The sequence below is a fragment of the Neofelis nebulosa genome, chromosome 15 (genome assembly GCF_028018385.1).
Source record: "Neofelis nebulosa isolate mNeoNeb1 chromosome 15, mNeoNeb1.pri, whole genome shotgun sequence".
NCBI lineage: Eukaryota > Metazoa > Chordata > Mammalia > Carnivora > Felidae > Neofelis > Neofelis nebulosa.
In genome coordinates, this window is record NC_080796.1 from 66,893,338 (window position 1) to 66,911,933 (window position 18,596).

Below are 18,596 nucleotides of genomic sequence, written 5' to 3' on the forward strand. Positions count from 1 at the left end.
AGGTCTACCGCTGGAAGCTAAGCTTAGGGGGTGTAGTGACTTGACATCGCCCCCCAGCACTTCTCGCCCCGAAGAATGCCCCCTTAGCCGGCTTCCTGCTCAGCGCCTGGGGTGGGGGTGGGGGGGACCCCACCTCGTCTCTACCAGGAGCCCGATTCAAGCCCGGACCGTGCGTGGGTCCTATGGCATCTGAACCCCCCCTCCCCCCTCCGCGAATGGGTTTCCATCTGAAACGGTCAACGGGGTGGGAGCCCAGCGGAAGTCGGGAACTTTGCGGGAGCCCCCGCCGACGGGGAAGGGGACGGAGGAGCTCGGCGCCGCAGGGGCCGCCCCCCCCCCCTCCCCCGCGAGCAACCTCGCGCCGCAGCTTGCCCGCGCTTCCGACGGCACGGGGAGGGCCGCGGTGCCGCGGTGGCCGGCGGAGGTGGAGGGCGGCCGGGGACGCCGCGCGCGAGCGCCGCGGAGCCGGGGGGGGCGCGGGGGCCGGGAGGGAGCCCCTGCACGTGGAGGGGAGGAACCTTGGCGTGCTTGCGGGGCGGCCGCGGCGAGCTGGGCCGCGCAGCCCGGCCGGGGAAGGGAGCTCGGCGGCCGCTCCGGGGGCGCGCTCGCAGCCCGCCTCCCCGCGCACCCCACCCCTTCCCTCCGCCGCGCGCCGCGCCGAACGGCCCCTGTCAGCGGCGGCCGGATCCGCCCCGGCGCGGCGGGGCCCGACTCGCACCCACGACCCCGGGGGCCTCCGCCCTCCCTCCTGGCCTCGGGGCGGCCCCGGCCCTCCCCCGCTCCCCCCCACCCCACCCCGTACCCTGAGGAGCGACGCGGGCGGCCAGGACGTCCCGAGAAGGCCGGCCGCTCGCGGCCACGTCCCGGCCCGGCCCGGGCGCGCCGAGGAGCGGAGCCAGGGGCCGGCGCTCGCTCGGGCTCCCTCCCGGCCGCGCCGGCCGCAGCGTCGAGGGCCTACGCCTCCCCCGGCCGGAGCTCCCCGCGGCGCCCGGCCGCTTCCTCCCGCCACTGCGGCGGGGAGCGAGCTCGCCCACCAGGTAAGGAGGGCTGCGCGTTCCTGGGCTCCCGGCTCGGGCGGGCGTGTTTCGGAAAGTTGATTTGAAATGCATCCAAGAGTGAGCAGGGCCAGCCGCGGCTCCTCCCCGAGGCGACTTCTTCGCTCCTGCAGACGTTCCCGGCACCAGCCGACCGGCGGGAGGACCGCCCCGCGCGCCCCCAGCGGCTCTCCGCGCCCGGGGTCGGCGAGCAGGCGGGCGCGCTCCGGCTCGCTCTCTCGGCCCCTCCTGGGCCGGGGCAGGTGAGGGACGCCCCGGGCCGGGCCGGGCGCGGGCGGTTCACCTCGCAGTCCCGCGTGCCTGGGCCCGGCCCCGCGAGGGGAACACCCACCCCTTTTATTCCCCGTCTCCCCACGTCGCCGGGTTCCCGCAGAGCTGTCCCTGGGGCCCGCATTCGTATAGGTTGGGGCGGAGTCGGACTCGGGATGGGAAACCTGGGGCTGGGGACGGGGTGGGTGTGTGTGTGGGGGTGGGGTGGGGGGGGGAGGCAAGGGAAGGAGAAGCGCAGTCGGGGGCGGAGGTCTAAGTACAAAACGCGTTGACTTCAAGTGAAATCAGATCAGTCAGAGCAGTTCGCGGTGACTCGTCTCTCTCCTCCCTCCCCACGTTTCTCTTGGCTGGACTCTACCCTCCCGGCTCATTCTGGTGACCCTGGACACTCCCTGCGTCCTTTCCCAGGAGTGCCGCTGCTGCGGGCTCCCGGTCCCAGAGGGCGCGGACCCCAGGAGCACCGTTTCCTCTCCTCTACAGGTCCTCCCGACCCGGCCCGAACATGCTGGACGGCCTGAAGATGGAGGAGAACTTCCAAAGCGCCATCGAGACTTCGGCGTCCTTTTCCTCGCTGCTGGGTGAGTGTTCAGGCCGTGTGCCCCGGGTGCACCCTCTTTCCACCGGGCCCTAGCTCTGCAGCCCAGCTTTCCGGAACCGGGAGCCAGCGCCCGGCGTTCGGGCGCTCAGTTGCGCCCACGCTCCGTCCGTCCGTCCGTCCGTCTGTCCCTTCGGGTCCTTCCCACCCCAAACCGACGAGCCGCCCCAGGCCTCACGCGCGGGCCACCGAATTCCCCAAAGCCGCGAGGGGCGGGCGAGATTGCTCGCGGGCGTGAGTGGCAAGTGATTAAAGATACCCGGGGATGGATTTTTAATCACGGAGCTGATCGACATCTCATAAACGCCGTGCGCTTCTCCGAGGCCTAAGGGCGAGCAAAGGAAACCCGAGGCTCGGAGCGCCCAAGTTCGAGGCGGCTTCTGGTCCCCACCGACTCCAGCCCCAGTCCTCAGCCTCGGGCACGGCCCAAAGGCTTTTCCAGGCCGGTGGGCAGCGCAGCGCGGGGATTAGCCCGCGCCACAGGACCCTCGCCTCGGTTTTAATTAACTGGAGCCGGACCTCGAGGCCGGCGGGTTCCCCCTCTCGGCCCCCCCCCTCCCCGCCTCCCCAATCCCTTCGCTGAGACCGCGGAGGAGCTGCGAGCCAAGGGCCTCAAAAGGGTGTCTGCACGCGAGGGTCTGGCTGATCTGAGGCCAAGGATTCTCAACCCCGCCTCTCACCCAGACCTTGGTGTTTTTCAGGTGTGGGTGGCGGGTGTTTTAATCTTTCAGCGGGAGAGATTTTCGTTCTGTCATTTAAAGCTCTTGCCTCTTTCCCTCACTCGGAACCGCTACAGCGGGGTGAAGGCGAGGAGGCAGTTCGCCTGGAGAAACCAAATCCAGAGAGGAATTCTCCCTACTCCCCAGATGAAACGAAATCACGCGCGCTGCGCTCCCCTCTTTCAACCGCGCTTGCGGAAACTTCTCGGCTCCGTACAGCGTCGGAAGAGTGCGGGGATGGGGGGGCGGGTTGCAGAGCTGGCATTGCCCTGGCACCTAGCGCGGGCGACTTTGTACCTACAGCGGGCGTCGCGGCTCGCAGAGGAGGGATTCGCCCCTCCCGGTTCACGGCGGCTCCCAACGTCCGGGTCCTGGCCCTGAATGCCGAGACAGGGCAGAAAGAATAGACCATTTTACAGTTGAGAACTATCTGGCTACTTTTCTTAGCCCTCCCTGCCGTGCCCCAACGCGACTGGCTCGACTCAGGAACTGGTGGCAGGATCCCCCAAGGGAAAAGCGACAGGAGTGTAGCAAGGAAATGGGGAAGGGTCAGGCCCTTTGGGACACCACGCGCAGGAGTATTGTTACCAGGGGACAAGGCCTTCTTTAAATAGCTGTGAAATGTGCCGACAAAGGCGGTAAGCGTTCCTCCATCCTAAAGAAGTGCACTCCTTACCCAGCAAAAGAAAGGAACCAAACAGGCAAAAGTCCAAGGGGGTAGGGTAGAGAGGATTCCCCGTGCACGCGGAGTGGGTTTGGGGTGGGTGTTGCCCGCTCCAGCCGCAGCCCAGCACCCCCATCCCCGGAACTCCCCTGGCATCTCCGCGCCCTGCGTCCTTCCTCCCTTTTCCCTACTATTTTGATGCTTCTTAATTACATATGTGTGTGTATGTGTACATATATGTAATATACATATATATACATATACATATACACACATATATACAATTATATATATAAACCCCTCTGAAGTTTGTGTTTCAGCCAAGACACAGAAGTCTGGGGTTCATTGCTTTGAACAATACTGAGTTTGCCTGGAGGGAGATCGCATTTTTCTCCACGAATGATACTTTTTAGGAAGAAAATAAACAATCTTAAAAATTTCCCCCAAAACATAGGAGAGAATTGCGTTTTAGCAGAAGACAAAACCAGTCCCCCCAATTCTTTTTTAGAGACTCCCAGTTTTAATCATTGTCGAAAGAGACCAGCACAGTGAGTGACTTAATACTTACCTGATAAACCTGGGAGCGCAAAGGTATTTGCGGTCTAATTTTACTGGATGCGCGCACATTTCCCCGACTACCTGGGCAGGTTTGATCTTTGAGGCCGCTTACTGATTCGCGCCCCCAACCCCGGAGAATTGGAACCTTCCCATGTAGTCGCTGTTTATTAGATACAACACTCGGTTTGATTTTCCTCTGTTCTCCAAAACTCGGTTTAGTGGTTTAGCAGGGGGCTTCGCAGGGTGGGGGACGCGGGGGAAATCGGCGGGTGTGGAGTGATCAGTGATGGGAGCCCGTCCCGGCCGCCTTTGGCCGGGATGCTGGGCCGGCGCGGTTGACCCGCCAACGTCTATTGCTGCTGTAGGCAGAGCGGTGAGCCCCAAGTCTGTCTGCGAGGGCTGTCAACGGGTCATCTCGGACAGGTTTCTGCTGCGGCTCAACGACAGCTTCTGGCATGAGCAGTGCGTGCAGTGCGCCTCCTGCAAAGAGCCCCTGGAGACCACCTGCTTCTACCGGGACAAGAAGCTCTACTGCAAGTATGACTACGAGAAGTAAGTGTCCGCGCCGCCGGAGCGCGCCCCCCAGACAGTCACCAGCCAGCACGGGAGCCTCGGGCCTCCTTTACCCCCATCTGCTTCCCGGAGGCTCGAGAGGCGCCCGCACACCCGGAGGCGCAGAAATCCCATCCACCCCCAGCTTGTTGTACACTCCCCGCGGCCGCGGGGCAGCGCGCCGGGCGCCCAGGCACCGCCCGGGCGGCGGGGGAGCGAGCGACGGCTCCCTCCACCGTGTGCTCGCCGGGTTTGCAGGCCTCGCGGGCTCCGACTCCGACTTGACGCACCTCCGTGGGGGCTCCCACCCCCACGAAGCCTGTTCCCGTCTCTCCCTTTCACGGGGGTGCCCCCGGGGCTGTCAGGAGCTCAGGTCTCCGCGCGGGTTCCCACGCCGCCTCACTCGCGTGTCCGCGCCGCGCACGAGATTCGGGAGAGCGGTGTTCATGCGGTGCTCCCCGGGTGCTCCCGCGGCTTCCGCGCCCCGCGCGGCGCGCGTTACCCGCTCGGCTTTGTCCACTGGCGGTCCCGACAGATTGGGCTCAGGGCGCTGCCGTCCCTCTGAGCTCCGCGCACACCCTGTGTGCCTTTTCTCTCACTGTCCCCGACCCTCCCGGCCCCGGTTCTCAAAAACTCTGGGGCGCAGGGGCAGTTAGGCCAGAAGCGGGGCCTGATTTGAGGCGCCCTCCTAGGTCCCGCATCTCCACCCCCGTCCCCCCACTAATTCCCTTGTGGGTGTGGATTGCAGCCTTGCAGCGGATTCAGTTCTCTCCTGCCCACGGGAACGTTCTAGTGTGTTTTGAGGAGAATTAGGCGGCAGGTATTTAAGAAAGTAGATTATTTTGAACCTAGATTTCTGTAATGCCTAAAGCCTGGATGCGGCAGGGAAGAGGGAGTTAGAAGGATTTCCTGGTTCTCACCAGGCAGGCCCGGAGTTGCTAAGTGGGTCCGTGGAGAGGGAACTACTTGGCCTTGTCACAATGGCTAGTTCATAGGGACACCGACTTCTCAAAGCTGCGCAGGGCGGCATCGGAGGAACGCAAAGCCGCCGAAACGCAGGCCTCTGTTTTTGCACACTAGGATTGGTATCTGTGAGTGAGCGATGCGCGTGCGCGCGGAAAATTCCGCATTCGTTACTGGTGCATAAAAGGGGCCCGCACTACTGAGGATAATCAAGGGAGGGGCAGTGTGCATGAAGTGCAGTGTCTATCGTGTTGTTAAAAACGCAGTGAGGGGGGCTGTGCAGAAATCTCCACGCAAGAACGACAGAACGTTGAGAACGAACACAGATCTTTTTTTTTTCCCCCCAGTGTTTCCTGGGCTATGAGGTTTACCAAAAACTGGCAACGCGTTTATACCCAGTGACCACACACACACAGTGTTTTTTCTGCCTCCCGGTGCTCCTTTGCCATAGTACATTTGAATTTCACCCTCACGTGGAAAGGGTACCGGGCATTCATGCTTGGAAAGACAACTTTACATTTGTTAGCCCTAAAAAGAAGACATGTTCGATGTGGGGCGAGTTGGACAATCCAGGAACGTATAAAGAAATGAAAACACACGGACCACTTTACAAAGTGGTAATTATGGTTAACATTTTTTAAAGAAGACATGCCTGTATCTGTTCTTGGTTGTCTGTTTGCTGCCAGGGTGTCTGAGTGAAAAGTGCAATTTTTGGGGAATTAAGCAGATTTTGCCCACAGAACTTCAAGTATCACCTTTGGATAAAGCTTCTGGTGCATTGCTGGATTCCCCCCGCCCCGCCCCCCGCATCTTGCTTTTCATCTAAAGGTTTTGGGATTGTGTAGACCCAATCTTTATCTTTCTGCTTATAGATTACTGAAATGTCCACATCCTTCAGGCACAACACTAGCGAACTCAAAAGTATTGGAGCTTAGGAAAGGATTTGGGTTGTGAATTTCTATTCTGTTTGTTAAAAAAAAATCACGAATCAAAGAAGGCCTGAGGGTCAACACAGCTGTCTGGCCAGTCAGATCTTCTTTAAGGAAGTCAGGCTGTGTCAAGAGGGGAAGAAACAGTTGTTGTAAAGTACTTAACACAACAATGTCCCTTCCATTTCAGCCCCCAGGTTTGGCCTCCGTTTGGGCTTATTAGCCCACTAGGGTCAGTTCTCCCCTCACAGCTATTTCTGCAAAGGGAAAATTGCAGGGATCAGCTTGCCAGCTGTTGGCCAGAACCAAGGAGATTTTGTAAAGGGGTGCGAGCTGCATTGTTCGGAGAGACGTTGGTGTTACGATGAGGGATTTTAATTTTAATTTTAACATATTTTCCGGAAACACAGACGTCAGAGTGGGGTTGCTTGTACTCTTTAACTCACGGCACGCTGTCAGCACTGGTCTGTGCCTACCCCTCAATTTCTTTTCTTTCTTTTCTTTTCTTTTCCTTTCTTTTCTTTTCTTTTCTTTTCTTTTCTTTTCTTTTCTTTTCTTTTCTTTTCTTTTCTTTTCTTTTCTTTTCTTTTCTTTTCTTTTCTTTTCTTTTCTTTAGGATGAGGATTGTTTCTCCTCTGTTCTCCATCCCAATCCCATTCTTCTTCCAACAAAATGGGGTTTTAACATGTCTGATGATCTGAATGGCATTCGCACGCAGGGTAGTTGCTGTAGGAGAGGAAAGAGGTTGGTGTATTTGTTCCTTTATTCAGCAAGCTGTTTTTAGGCTTCACTAGGTAAGTCCCCCCCCCCCCCCCCCCCCACTGCCTCGGTGGTGAGAGGCTCTGAGATTGGATCTCAGAGCTGCCTTCAGGGGGCTTGCAGCCCAGCCCTTTGGCCTTCTGTATTCTATCAACTTTCCCAGAAGCCTCTCCTAAGTGCAGACTAGGTGTTGCCTAGAAGCTCTCTGGCACGACCAGATCTTTATCCTCCAGAGGGACCATTCTGTTTCAGATGCTCCTCGCGAGACAGTCACAGAGAGCACTTTTCCTCTTTAATAAATAGATACTTAAAAACAGTTTTGCCCTTTTGGGCCAACGGGGAGGAAAATGAGATGGGAGAGAGGTGGTGGGACAGCATGGGGGTCAGCGAGGAAGCATGTCATAAAAACACAGATCAGGGGCGCCTGGGTGGCGCAGTCGGTTAAGCGTCCGACTTCAGCCAGGTCATGATCTCGCGGTCCGTGAGTTCGAGCCCCGCGTCAGGCTCTGGGCTGATGGCTCGGAGCCTGGAGCCTGTTTCTGATTCTGTGTCTCCCTCTCTCTCTGCCCCTCCCCCGTTCATGCTCTGTCTCTCTCTGTCCCAAAAATAAATAAAAAAAAAAAAAAAAAAAAAAAAAAAAAAAACGTTGAAAAAAAAAAAAAAACACAGATCAGGCAGTGCCCTGCTCTCCAAATCCACAAGTTTGAGTGCTTTTCCTACACCTTAAAATGAAAGCGTGTACGTATAGCTCACGTGCAGTCTTCCGTGAAGGTCACAAACATAATATTAAAGCGAGTTTATTATATTTATTTTGGCCATTTGTGCATTTCTGGCTGTGGGGCAGTTTTGCATTTGAATTATGAGCCCCCCTCTTCTCGATGTCAGGTGGCCAGCTAGAAAGTGGAAATTCTACCCTGTCAACTAGTTGTTGCACCTTCTTGGTGTCAAACACCAAATTTGTCTAATTAAAAAAAAAATGGAATTGACAATGGCAACCTTAGACACAGCCATTCATTTAAAACTTCGGGATGTTTTGCTAAATATTTGTCTCATACATTATGACACCCTTAGGAATCATTTATCTTCTGATCATCCAAAACAAATACATTTAGAGAGTTGGTGGAGCTGTACTAAGCAATATAAAACACAAGGGTACTCTATAGGTGTGGACGTTTAAAAACTGAATTCAACTGTTTTCAGCGTTCCTGAAAGTTAGCAGACAACCAAAATATTTTCCAGCCTAGGGGACTTCTATTTATATAACTGTTGTTCCCTATTTAACTGAGTCCTCTATGATCTGGGTAGTTTGGAGTTTTCCCTGAATTTGTTCCAAATAAATAGTGTAGTCGGACTTTAGCTGGAGACAGAAGAGGCTGCTGAATCACGGGAATGTGGTAATACAATAGATAATTAAGCCTTCTGGAAGGGATCCCACATTTAAATCAAGTTTATATTGTTTCTTTCATGTGCCTGGCAGCTCGGTGTGTCAGCCGGGGCCCTCTCCTCTCACATATGAAGTTTATCATTATCCCTTAGATTGTTCTGGACATCCTAGGAGCAGTGTGGGATAGCTGCTGTCATCAGAGCTGTTCTCATAACATCGCAACTCCTCGCATGTCAGCAAATCCCAGGCCTTGGGAGACCTTTCCTCAGAGGGCCGCGCCATGTTTTCTCCCCTTTCTTGTGGAGCGGACCAATTTTCTGAAGACAGGGACTGAAATGGGACAAAGTGGATATCACGTTTAGAGCTTTCCCCGTACCTTGCCTTCGACCTGCTGATTGGCAGGTCCTCAGGAAAAAAAAAAATGGCTGAGGTAATGAGCTCTATTAGGACCAGTAATGAACTAATTCTGCATTTTATCAAGGTAGCGTAGGATGTGTGTGTGTGTAGGGAGGAGAATTAGTGTGGTTTTATGACTGGGACATGACTTGGAGATCAAAATTGGGCATGCAGTTCCTCATAAAAGGAGCCTACCGATGAAATTACAGAGGCAATTGTTAGGGTTTTTTTTTTTTTTTTCTCCGCACTTTATCTTTTGTTGGCCCCACTCCTGGCATAATAAAATATAAGGAATATAAAAATCAAACACAGCGAGGTAATAAATTGATGTCTGCATTAAATTGCAGGGCGGTTTTAGCTCGGGATAAGCACCGTCCATGGGCTGTGGTATGTGTTGGTACAGGCTGCGTAATCTCTTTTTTTTTATTTCAAGGGTGATTGGAAACAGTCCTTGCTTAGAGGTGTTTTCTCTTTTTATATGTATTGGTCCCTGGGTAGGACTTCCTTGGAATCTAAGACCTAACATTTTGAAATAAAATTAGACAGCACAAGTAGATATTAATAGTATTCTGGGAATTAGATATGAACATTGCTTTTCAGAGTAGGTTATGGGATTCTTTTGATCCTTAAATGCGTGGAGCACATTATAAAAAGTTATGTATCCGATCCAGTTCTACTCACTCTGGAGTCCTGGGACTTTTGTCATCCACCTGGGCAAGGGATTGCTTTTGCTTTCAGATTTTAGGGACAAGAGCTTTCCTGAAAGTTCATTGCTTGCCTTGCTTTTCGGTTTCATTTTTCTTATTTCCAACCTTTGTATTAACCAAGATCCCATGACTGATTTTGGAGGAGCCTCGTCATCGTTGCTTTTTAATTCGGGAAAAATTGCTTTGGAGATAATGAGCAGGTGCCTGTTTCTCTAACGAGAACGATTCCATTTCTTAAATTATCAGCCTATGATTTTTTACGGTCAAAGAAATGATTTGGGTCACAGTGTTTACAAGTGAGCAAAGAGATGAGGGTTTAAAATGCTCGTTATGTTTTCAGAACTTTGTTGAAGCTTCTTAGAGTAAATGCATGTGCAAAATGCCATTGTTGGATCACATCAAGTGCAAAATAACACCCATACTGAATCCCGTTAACTTGATTGTTAGGTACGCTTGTACAACACTAGGAAAAAAATGTGCAATCACATGGAAAGATTTGAAAATAATTTCTGCTGTGGGGCGCCTGGGTGGCTCAGTCAGTTAAGCATCTGACTCTTGGTTTTGGCTCAGGTCATGATCTCACGGGTTCGTGAGTTTGGGCCCTCCCCCACCCCTCTTCAGGCTCTGGGCTGGCAGCATGGAACCTGCTTGGGATCCTCTCTCTCCCTCTCTCTCTGCCCCTCCCCGACTCATGCTGTCTCTGTCTCTTTCGAAATAAAGAAATAAACTTAAACAATATTAAAAATAATATCTGGGGGTGGTGTTGGGGTGGCTCAGTCGGTTGAGCATCTGACTTCGGCTCGGGTCATGATCTCACGGTTCTTGAGTTTGTGCCCCACATCGGGCTCTGTGCTGACAGCTCACAGCCTGGAGCCTGCTTCGGATTCTGTGTCTCCCTCTCTCTCTGCCCTTTCTCCCTTGTGCTCTGTCTCTCTCTCTCTCAAAAATAAACATTAAAAAAAGAAACAAAAAAAATAATTTCTACCATAACTATGAAATCACCCCTATTTTAGTTCTTTTCTTTTCTTTTCTTTTCTTTTCTTTTCTTTTCTTTTCTTTTCTTTTCTTTTCTTTTTTTAATATCTTTCCAATGTGGATTTTGCAGTGCCCTTCTGCGTCTTCAGAGGGAGGTTCTTAGGAAGACACTTGTGGGCTGGGATGAGAGGACTGGGGGCTTCTGGGCTGGAAGTGCCCCTCTCACTCTCTGCACAGAGCAAGGGGCTCCTCTTTTTCTCCCCCCCTAGGAATACCTGGGTTTTTCTGTAAGTCTCTTAGTGACGTGTAGGACAGCACTATTGGCTGCAGCCCTTTCAGATCTGGTTTGGGAAAGTTGGTGATTTCAGGAGCAAAATGTAGAAACGGTTCTGATCTCATTGGAGGGCAGAGAAAAGAGGCCCTTACCTCCTGTGTGCCTGTTTTGCTGGAACCTACAGGAAAACTGGCTTGGTGCACCTTAGGATTTACAGTGCCTCCTTAGTCTTTTTTTTTTTTTTTTTTTAATTTTCTTTCTTAACATTTATTTATTATTGACAGACAGAGAGACACAGAGCATGAGCAGGGAAGGGGCAGAGAGAGGGGGAGACACAGAATCTGAAGCAGGCTCTAGGCTCTGAGCTGTCAGCACAGAGCCTGACAAGGGGCTCGAACTCACAAACCGTGAGATCGTGATCTGAGCTGAAGTCTGTCGCTGAACCAACTGAGCCACCCAGGCGCCCCACCTCCTTAGTCTTTTTGACTAGCATGAGGTGGGACGCTTTCATCAGTTTATCACAATTAGAATTAGTTACGTTACTGCTGCCCAGTGTCGGCTGCCGTTTTGTGTCTCTTTGTCATATATTAAATGACACTCAGCCAACTGTCTTGCTGAAATGAAGCGAACACCTTCCAAATGTCAAATTGTTATTTTAGTCAAGCACAATTATCTGTCTCTATATTTTTAACCAAGACGAAATTAATAAAATTGCTGTGGCCCTGGCATTAATTAGCAGGAGGATTAGATCTGTATCGGCTAAAAAGGAGGTGTAAACACCGTAATCTTGCTACATGTTTGTTTTCACACTCCTGAAAATAAATAAAATGAGACTTAGGGTAGGGATTAAGTTTCTTTTGGCATTAGACAGCAGATTCAATTGGAATGCAGCAGAAACACTGAAGTATTAGTGAGGACATTATGGAAGGAATCAAACTGGGGCCCTGCATCGGCTTCCCACCTTGTGTGTCTGCTTAGTCCCATCACAAATAACCCCATCTGGGTAGTTAGAAAAGATTTTGAAAACCTACCTCTGTGCTGTTCTCCTCGGTGGTGAACCAGGGCAGCTGAGTCACCTGTGGAGCCCGGCTGGCCTGCTTGGATTAGCCAGAAGAGAAGGAAACCATTGCCAGATTCCCCATGAGCGCACCATCATGTCGTAACAACTAAAAATACAAAACGGACCGTGCTTTTCCTAGTCCTTGAGCTAAATCTCCGCGAAGGAGTTAGTTTGGTCTCTCCCAGCCTTTCGAGATTCTAGTTTGGGGGATCCTATTTTTGGATAACAGCAAATATGTCTGGCTTTTCTGACTCCAGTGTCTCCCCACCCTATTAGGTTTGCGTTTTATCATTATTATCCTATCACGGACCAGCCCTGATAGATGCCTGGCCACTATGGATCGGCCTACCTTGCCTGACAGGCCCAATTAAACTCTGTGCATGTAACAAATATCTGTAGCATCCAGCATTGCTGGGATTGGACCGCATGCTCTATCTAGCGTTCACATCTGGCCCCGTCCCATCCTGCCTCCCCCTCACTCCCCTCTGCCCTGTGGAATTCTAGTAACTTGACTCTTGCCAGCATCAGATATTACTTAAATACCATCTCATCAACTGCCTCATTTTTTTCTCTCCCCCCCCCCGCCCCAACCCCCAGGCCACCCTTATGGACCATTAGTCCTCTTTTGATTTGCTCACTTGGAGGAAAGTAATCAGTCTTCTGGACATAAAAGTCCTAGTCCTGTCACACGGCCACCCAGTTACGGACCAGGGCTCAGCTCAGTAGTTGGCAAGGGGCGTAACCCTCAGGTTTGCTTGATCCCATGACCACTGCTCTTTGGGTGACCATTTAGGGGCCCCTGGCCATCTGCTGAGTGTGCCTGGTGCCTCCGTGGATGCCGCCTTATGCCCTGGCACTCTAAATGGATGTTTTTGGCGGGTCAGAGAGAAGCCGGTTAGGACTGTGATAGGATGTACAAGCACCGCCCCTCGTCTGCTTCTTTCTGCTTCTCTGCACGTGGCGCTTCTCCAGCCTGGAAGGAAGCATCCTTTATCTCTTGAGCACCAGGTTCTGCTGCTGCTGCTGCTGCTGTGGGGACGGATCTTTCCCGCAGCCCCCTCTCCAGATCTGTGGCCCTGCAGCTACACCACAGCCACGCCTTGACTCACAGTTGTGGTGCCTCCTCCCTATGGAGCCTCAGGAACCTTTAAAAGGATTTTTGAAAACAAAACAAAACAAAACACCCCCTCCTGAACTCCAGATTAGCCTCTTAAGCTCATTAAAGTTCCTTTAAATACCAAAATGTTGGGCTCCTGGGGACTATCCCCCCAAACCATATTTTCATTCTTCACATTGTTGTCATTCACTGTGCAGCAGATCAAGGGCAGCTCCCTCTGGGCCCAGAAACGGTCCCCTCTCTCTCTGCAGGAGGGTCCAAATATGTCTTTGTCTGAGTACTCGAATAGCCTGAACCTAACTAAGTATGAGCCGATGCCAGCTTGGCCTGGGGCCCCCAGCTCCACGCTGGAGAGGAGGTTGGTGTCTTTGGGGATAAGATGGGGCCCCACGAGGGGAATGGGCAGGTGAATGGAGAAGACGTGGCTTGTACAGTTTTCAGGAGCTTGGTAGCCACTGGGCCCCTCTCCCAGTCACTGGGGAGAACCAGGATGGATGAGTGCTCCAATGGCCCAGATTGAAAGGACTTCCCTCGTCCTGGAGAACGAGGCTGGCTTTGGGAGCCCTCTTTCTGGGACCCAGTAGAAACGCCAGAGCCCAGTTTCTGGACCGTCACAGTTCAGAGGTGGGTTTTTAGGGCCCTACCTGCCTTTTCCTCGATGCTCTCCCCTTTACTTCAGCCTCTTTTCCAACAAGCCTCCATAATACACCCACCCCCTCTCTGTCATTTCAGGCTTCCTTCCCTAAAGCTGGCTCTTGGGGAGAGCTTTCTGGTTTTGACAGTGGAACAAATCCTTTTTAACATAACCATCGAGAGTTTCCTCCCCTGCTGCTGGCTCCTCTCACCCCTTCTCCTCCTGCCCCTCCTCACATTGTAGCAGGGATTCCTTTGTACACACAGACAGTCATGGCCGCCATCTTCGCAGGGATACGGGCACAGCTCCTCAGAGATGAAAACCAGTCGGCAGTGCCATGAGGTATACTTTGGAAACCCAGAGGGGAAGAACATTCCAGAAGACCCTCCCTTGCATTTCTTTGGCAGGAGTGTTGCTTGGTCCCTGTGTCTCTCTTTCCCTTGGGGCTCTGTGCACCTGGCCTCCCTAGATTCAACCAGAGCACTAGTGACACAAGCCCATTTTCAGGATCTCAGCTCAGTCTTTCCTTCTTGCCTATCTTGTGCTGTGAACCCATCTTGTGACCTTTTAAATTTCATATTATCCTGTGTACAGGCTAGAGCCTGGTCTGGGCTGTCAAAGTGGGCAGGATATTATAAAATAATGCACGTTGGGATGTACATGAGAATGTGATATTCTTTCAAAGATACTTTTTTAACTCGAAGGGTGTTCGTTCAAAAAGGAATGACTATCTTTCAGTAGAATTTTAGGTCATAGAACGGGACCAGTATATGGAGATAATTTTGGGCAGAAAGCAAATACTGTAACACTTTGTAGGGTGCCGTCCTGTTTGTCTGTATGTAAGGCTGGGTTGTGATTACACACCCACTCCTTTTCTTCTGGGTTTTGTTTTCTCCATGCTCTGCTGTTGGTTGGGGTCCTCCATTTCAGAAGTCCATATCCATAGATGGAAGGGGTTGGACAGGTGGCTATGGATGGTTTGGCCATTGCACAGCTCCCTCCATTACTGGAAGAATAATTGGGCACACATGTCCTACTGGCAAGAGATGTCTAAGCCACAACGTCCTTATCTGTATGAAGGAAGACGCTAACAACCTCATAGTGTTATTGTGATAATTAAATCAGAAAAAGAATAGGAAAAGCTTTTTGGTAAAATAAAGAGAGCTATACAAGATGGGTATTACTGTTGATTTTTTTTTTTTTTTTATGTGAGTCAATTAATACAGATTCTCAGGAGCTGTGCAGGACAGCCCTGTGTGGATTAGTGGCTAAGAGCATAGATTGTGGACACAGGGTATCTGGGATCAAATCCTTGCTCTGTTAACTCACTAGCCCCTTCCCTGTGCAAAGGTCTTAACTTTCTCTGTTTCTGTTTTCTCTCTCTAAAATGGGGATAATGATAGTACCAACCTCATGGGGTCATTTAGGATTATTTATAAAGCGTGCAGGTCAGTGTTTTTCTCATAGGAAGTGCCATAAAGGGATGTGTTACGAAAAGTTATCCTTTTCTGTTTCTTTTTAAGATTTTTTTCATGTTTAAGCAATCTCTACACCTAACGTAGGGCTCAAACTCAACAACCCTGAGATCTAGAACCGCCTGCTCCACTGATTGAGCCGGCCAGGAGCACAACCCCTTCTTTGACATTTTGGAAGAGCCTTCACGTGTATTATCTGTACTGGACCTCACAACAATTTTAAAAGTTAGATAAGAAGAGGTGTTTTTTTTTTTTTTTTCCTCCCCCTGCATTTTATAGCCGAGGAAACTGAGGCTCAGAGGGTTTAAGAGCTTGCCTAAGGGCACACTGTTGGTAAAGAGGGAAGCTGGGATGCTGTCCCCAGTCGCTGACTCCTGGTCCAATGGCCTTTCCTCTAAATCACACCATCTGCTGCTTGAATTCTGGTGTGCACACCCCAGTGAGATCACAGTTCTCAGTTTGTCCTGTTGAACCAGCTCTTGGAAAACAAGTCCCCACCTGCTAGATACTGAAGCTTTCAGGCAGCCTTCTGACGGTCAGCTGTTTATAGATTCCCTGGCTTTAAAGGAAGTTTTCTGGATTTGGGGATGGCCTGTGTGTGTGTGTGTGTGTGTGTGTGTGAGTGAGAAAGCTGCTAGGGTACACCCATCACTCCTGTTTATCAAACTCCACACACACAGAGCTGTCCTGCCCCCATCCTTTCCTGGCCCGGCCCATCTGCATTGGTTGCCATTTTTCTCTAAGCTTAACTCTTCTTCCCCACCGGAAGAATGACAAAAAGGCAGACAAGCATCCATTTTCCTTCTCTCCCGCTCCCAGAGTTTGCTATTGGTGGCTTGTTCTGGGAGCCTGTCTGCACATTTGGCAGCAGAACTGTTAAATATCAGATCTGGAGCCTTCCAAACATAACTTCCATTGGGACTAGCCAACAGCTGTCCATCCATTCCTTGGATAACCCTCTTCCAAGGTTTCTCCTGAACTACGTTGTGTTTTCAAGCAAGCCCCCGCCTCAGCTAGAAAAGATCCTGCTGTGTCCTGGTAGGAGGCTGATTTTCAGAATTGTTGACTGCGTCTTGTTTATTACTTGGCCTGGCCGGATTAAAACAGGGATCATGGAATCTCTTTAAGGAAATTAAATATTCCTGTATGGTATTATTTCATTTGCCAGGGCTGACACTGGGTTCATTTAAAACTAGTTCCAGGATTTTTAGAGGGATGGAATGTATGGCTGAATTTAATCTCTGTAAACTGGCATTCGATGAGACTAGAGGGCTCAGGTACTACACGAGTAACTGCATGCATTTTACCGAGTTGTATGTGAATTTCTCAAATTGAAAATTAAACGAAATGTTATAAGCAATTGGTTCATTAATTAAATAAATCACTCATTCACTTAATCAAACAGACTTATTAAAGTCCTCTATGTGCCAGGTATGTAAAAAGTGAGTAAAATGAAGCACCGATGTATTAACAATCTAGCAGAGACTGTTTGGAGACATAAATTAAGCAGATGCATAAGAGAAGAATAAGATTGTTTTGAGAGAGGCGTGGCCCATAGAACAGAGAACTAACTTAAGCCCCTTGGTTCCATTACTCTGTGCTATTCATTATCTTCGTAGAGCTTATCACAATATGAAGTATATTATTTGTTGCTTTATTGTCTATGTCACTGGGTCTTAAACTCTGTGAGGGCAGGGACCTTCCTGTTTTTGTTTCGTGTTTTGTTTCTCAATTCCCATGTCTCCAGCATCTTGCACAGTATTTGACACAGAGTAGGCATTAGACAAATATGTGTTGTTTGCATGGAGAAGTTAATCAGTGGGTGACTTCCTTGGGGATGTTGTAAGAGCTTCATGGAAGAGGTGACAGACAAGAAACCAATAAATAACGGGCATATTTCAAGTTGTGGTCAGCACCAAGGAGGTGATGACCGGTAGATAGTGATACAGAACCAAGGGACACCAGGCTTGTGGATATAGTATCCTATAAGTCACAAGAAGAGGGGAGTGCCCAAGGGGAGGCCACACAGAATGAGAAGACCACTGGCGTTTCAAGGAGCCTATCTGTGGTGGGATGGCAGAGGCAAGAAAGAATGCTAGAATGAGTGGGGTTTTAGAAGACAGGGCAGTGGTGGGGACTTTCCAAAAGTAGGGCTGCCTGTTTGCTCTTGGAATTGGCAGTCATTGATAACCTTATCAAGGGTAGTTTCTCGGGGCGCTTGGGTGGCTCAGTTGGTTGAGTGTCATCCGACTCTTGATTTTGGCTCAGGTCGTGATCCCAGGATGGTGGGATCAAACCTTGTGCCAGGCTCTGCACTGAGCGTGGAGCCTGCTTGATATTCTCTCTCTGTCTGTCTGTCTCTCTCTCTCTCTGCCTCTCCCCTGCTCACTCATGCTCTCTCTCTCTCTCTCGGAAAAAAAAGAGTAGTTTCATCATAGGCATAGAAGGGATGGGACAACATTTTAATGGGCTGTAAACAGTAGTTGAAGGGAGTGATATGGCCAGTTCTTCTGAGAAGGTGGATAGCAGAAGAAGGATCAGAAGGAAAAAAAGGCAGTACCTGGGGTGGAGCTAGAATGAGGGGAAGGTGTTGTAGGATGGGCTAGTTCTGAGCCTCCTTGATGACTAAGATGAGGTTAGCTGGGAAAAGGAGGAGGTTGGGGATCCAGGAGAGTGAGGGGCATCCAGTTGACAAAGGAGAAGCTTGGGAAAGGGGCAGGGATGCATGTGGGGCATGGTGTCTGGCCCCACTCTCCTCTTTTCCAACCGTTGATTCCCTTTGTCCTTCTGTGCCCTTCTCTGTGAGTTAGCTGGAAGTGACACCCCAGAACAGAGGCCGACAGAAGGTGGGTCTGTTTTCTGTCACTCCTCAGGTAGCCACCGCCACTTCCCACATTGCTTCCTTCCCGAGGCCACTCTGGTTCATGGGCTTGAGGTGGGAACCGAGTAAGGCTCCAGCCTGTGTCCTTCTTTTTCAGACACGAGTTGTCTTAGTGTGAACCTCCCCCATCTATCATTTCTCTGTCTCCGCTCCTCATCAGTCAGAACTTCATTTGGTTACAGTGTGGTCCAAGATCTGCTCCGTGCGGTTGGCTCCCCGGGACAGGTGTGCAAGCCTCCCCAGGCCTGGAGCTGGGCATCTGTGCTTGGCACCTAGACCCTCCACATGCCTGGCAGTTGAAGGGCCTTTGCTTGCTGATACTCAGGAGAAACCCGAAGAGAAGAGCATCCAGGATGGGGACGCTGTCCCCCTTGTTGGCCATGGCGGCCCAGTCTCTCCACCTGGCCATCGCTGATCATGGTCTCATTCACGTGATCGGTTGGTGTGTTAACTTAGATTAGAGACTAGAGTGAGCTAGAAGACAACAGTGGGTTTTTTCCCCCAGAATCCTTGAGCCGTAATCCTACCTTTGGCTGGGTGGGCCTGGGCAAATCACTTGATCTCTTTGAAATTTTACGGTTTGCCCCAGTGCCTTGACTTTGAGCTCTCTGACGTGTGGAGCATGGTCA

General features: G+C 51.3%; 1 protein-coding gene across 2 annotated transcripts in view; it reads left to right on the forward strand.

The window, feature by feature from the left end:
- The first annotated feature begins 692 nt into the window (after positions 1-692).
- The window catches only part of LMX1A (LIM homeobox transcription factor 1 alpha), a 163,722-nt gene continuing 145,818 nt past the window's right edge, over positions 693-18,596 (forward strand). Inside the window, exons 1-3 of one of the 2 annotated variants that reach the window (XM_058701783.1) lie at positions 693-1,037; positions 1,806-1,903; positions 4,227-4,413. In XM_058701783.1, the coding sequence (XP_058557766.1) occupies positions 1,828-1,903; positions 4,227-4,413 (263 nt within the window). In that variant the 5' untranslated portion in view covers positions 693-1,037; positions 1,806-1,827. Of the gene's footprint in view, positions 1,038-1,075; positions 1,298-1,805; positions 1,904-4,226; positions 4,414-18,596 lie in introns of those variants that run through there. The other variant, XM_058701782.1, reaches the window with a different exon arrangement.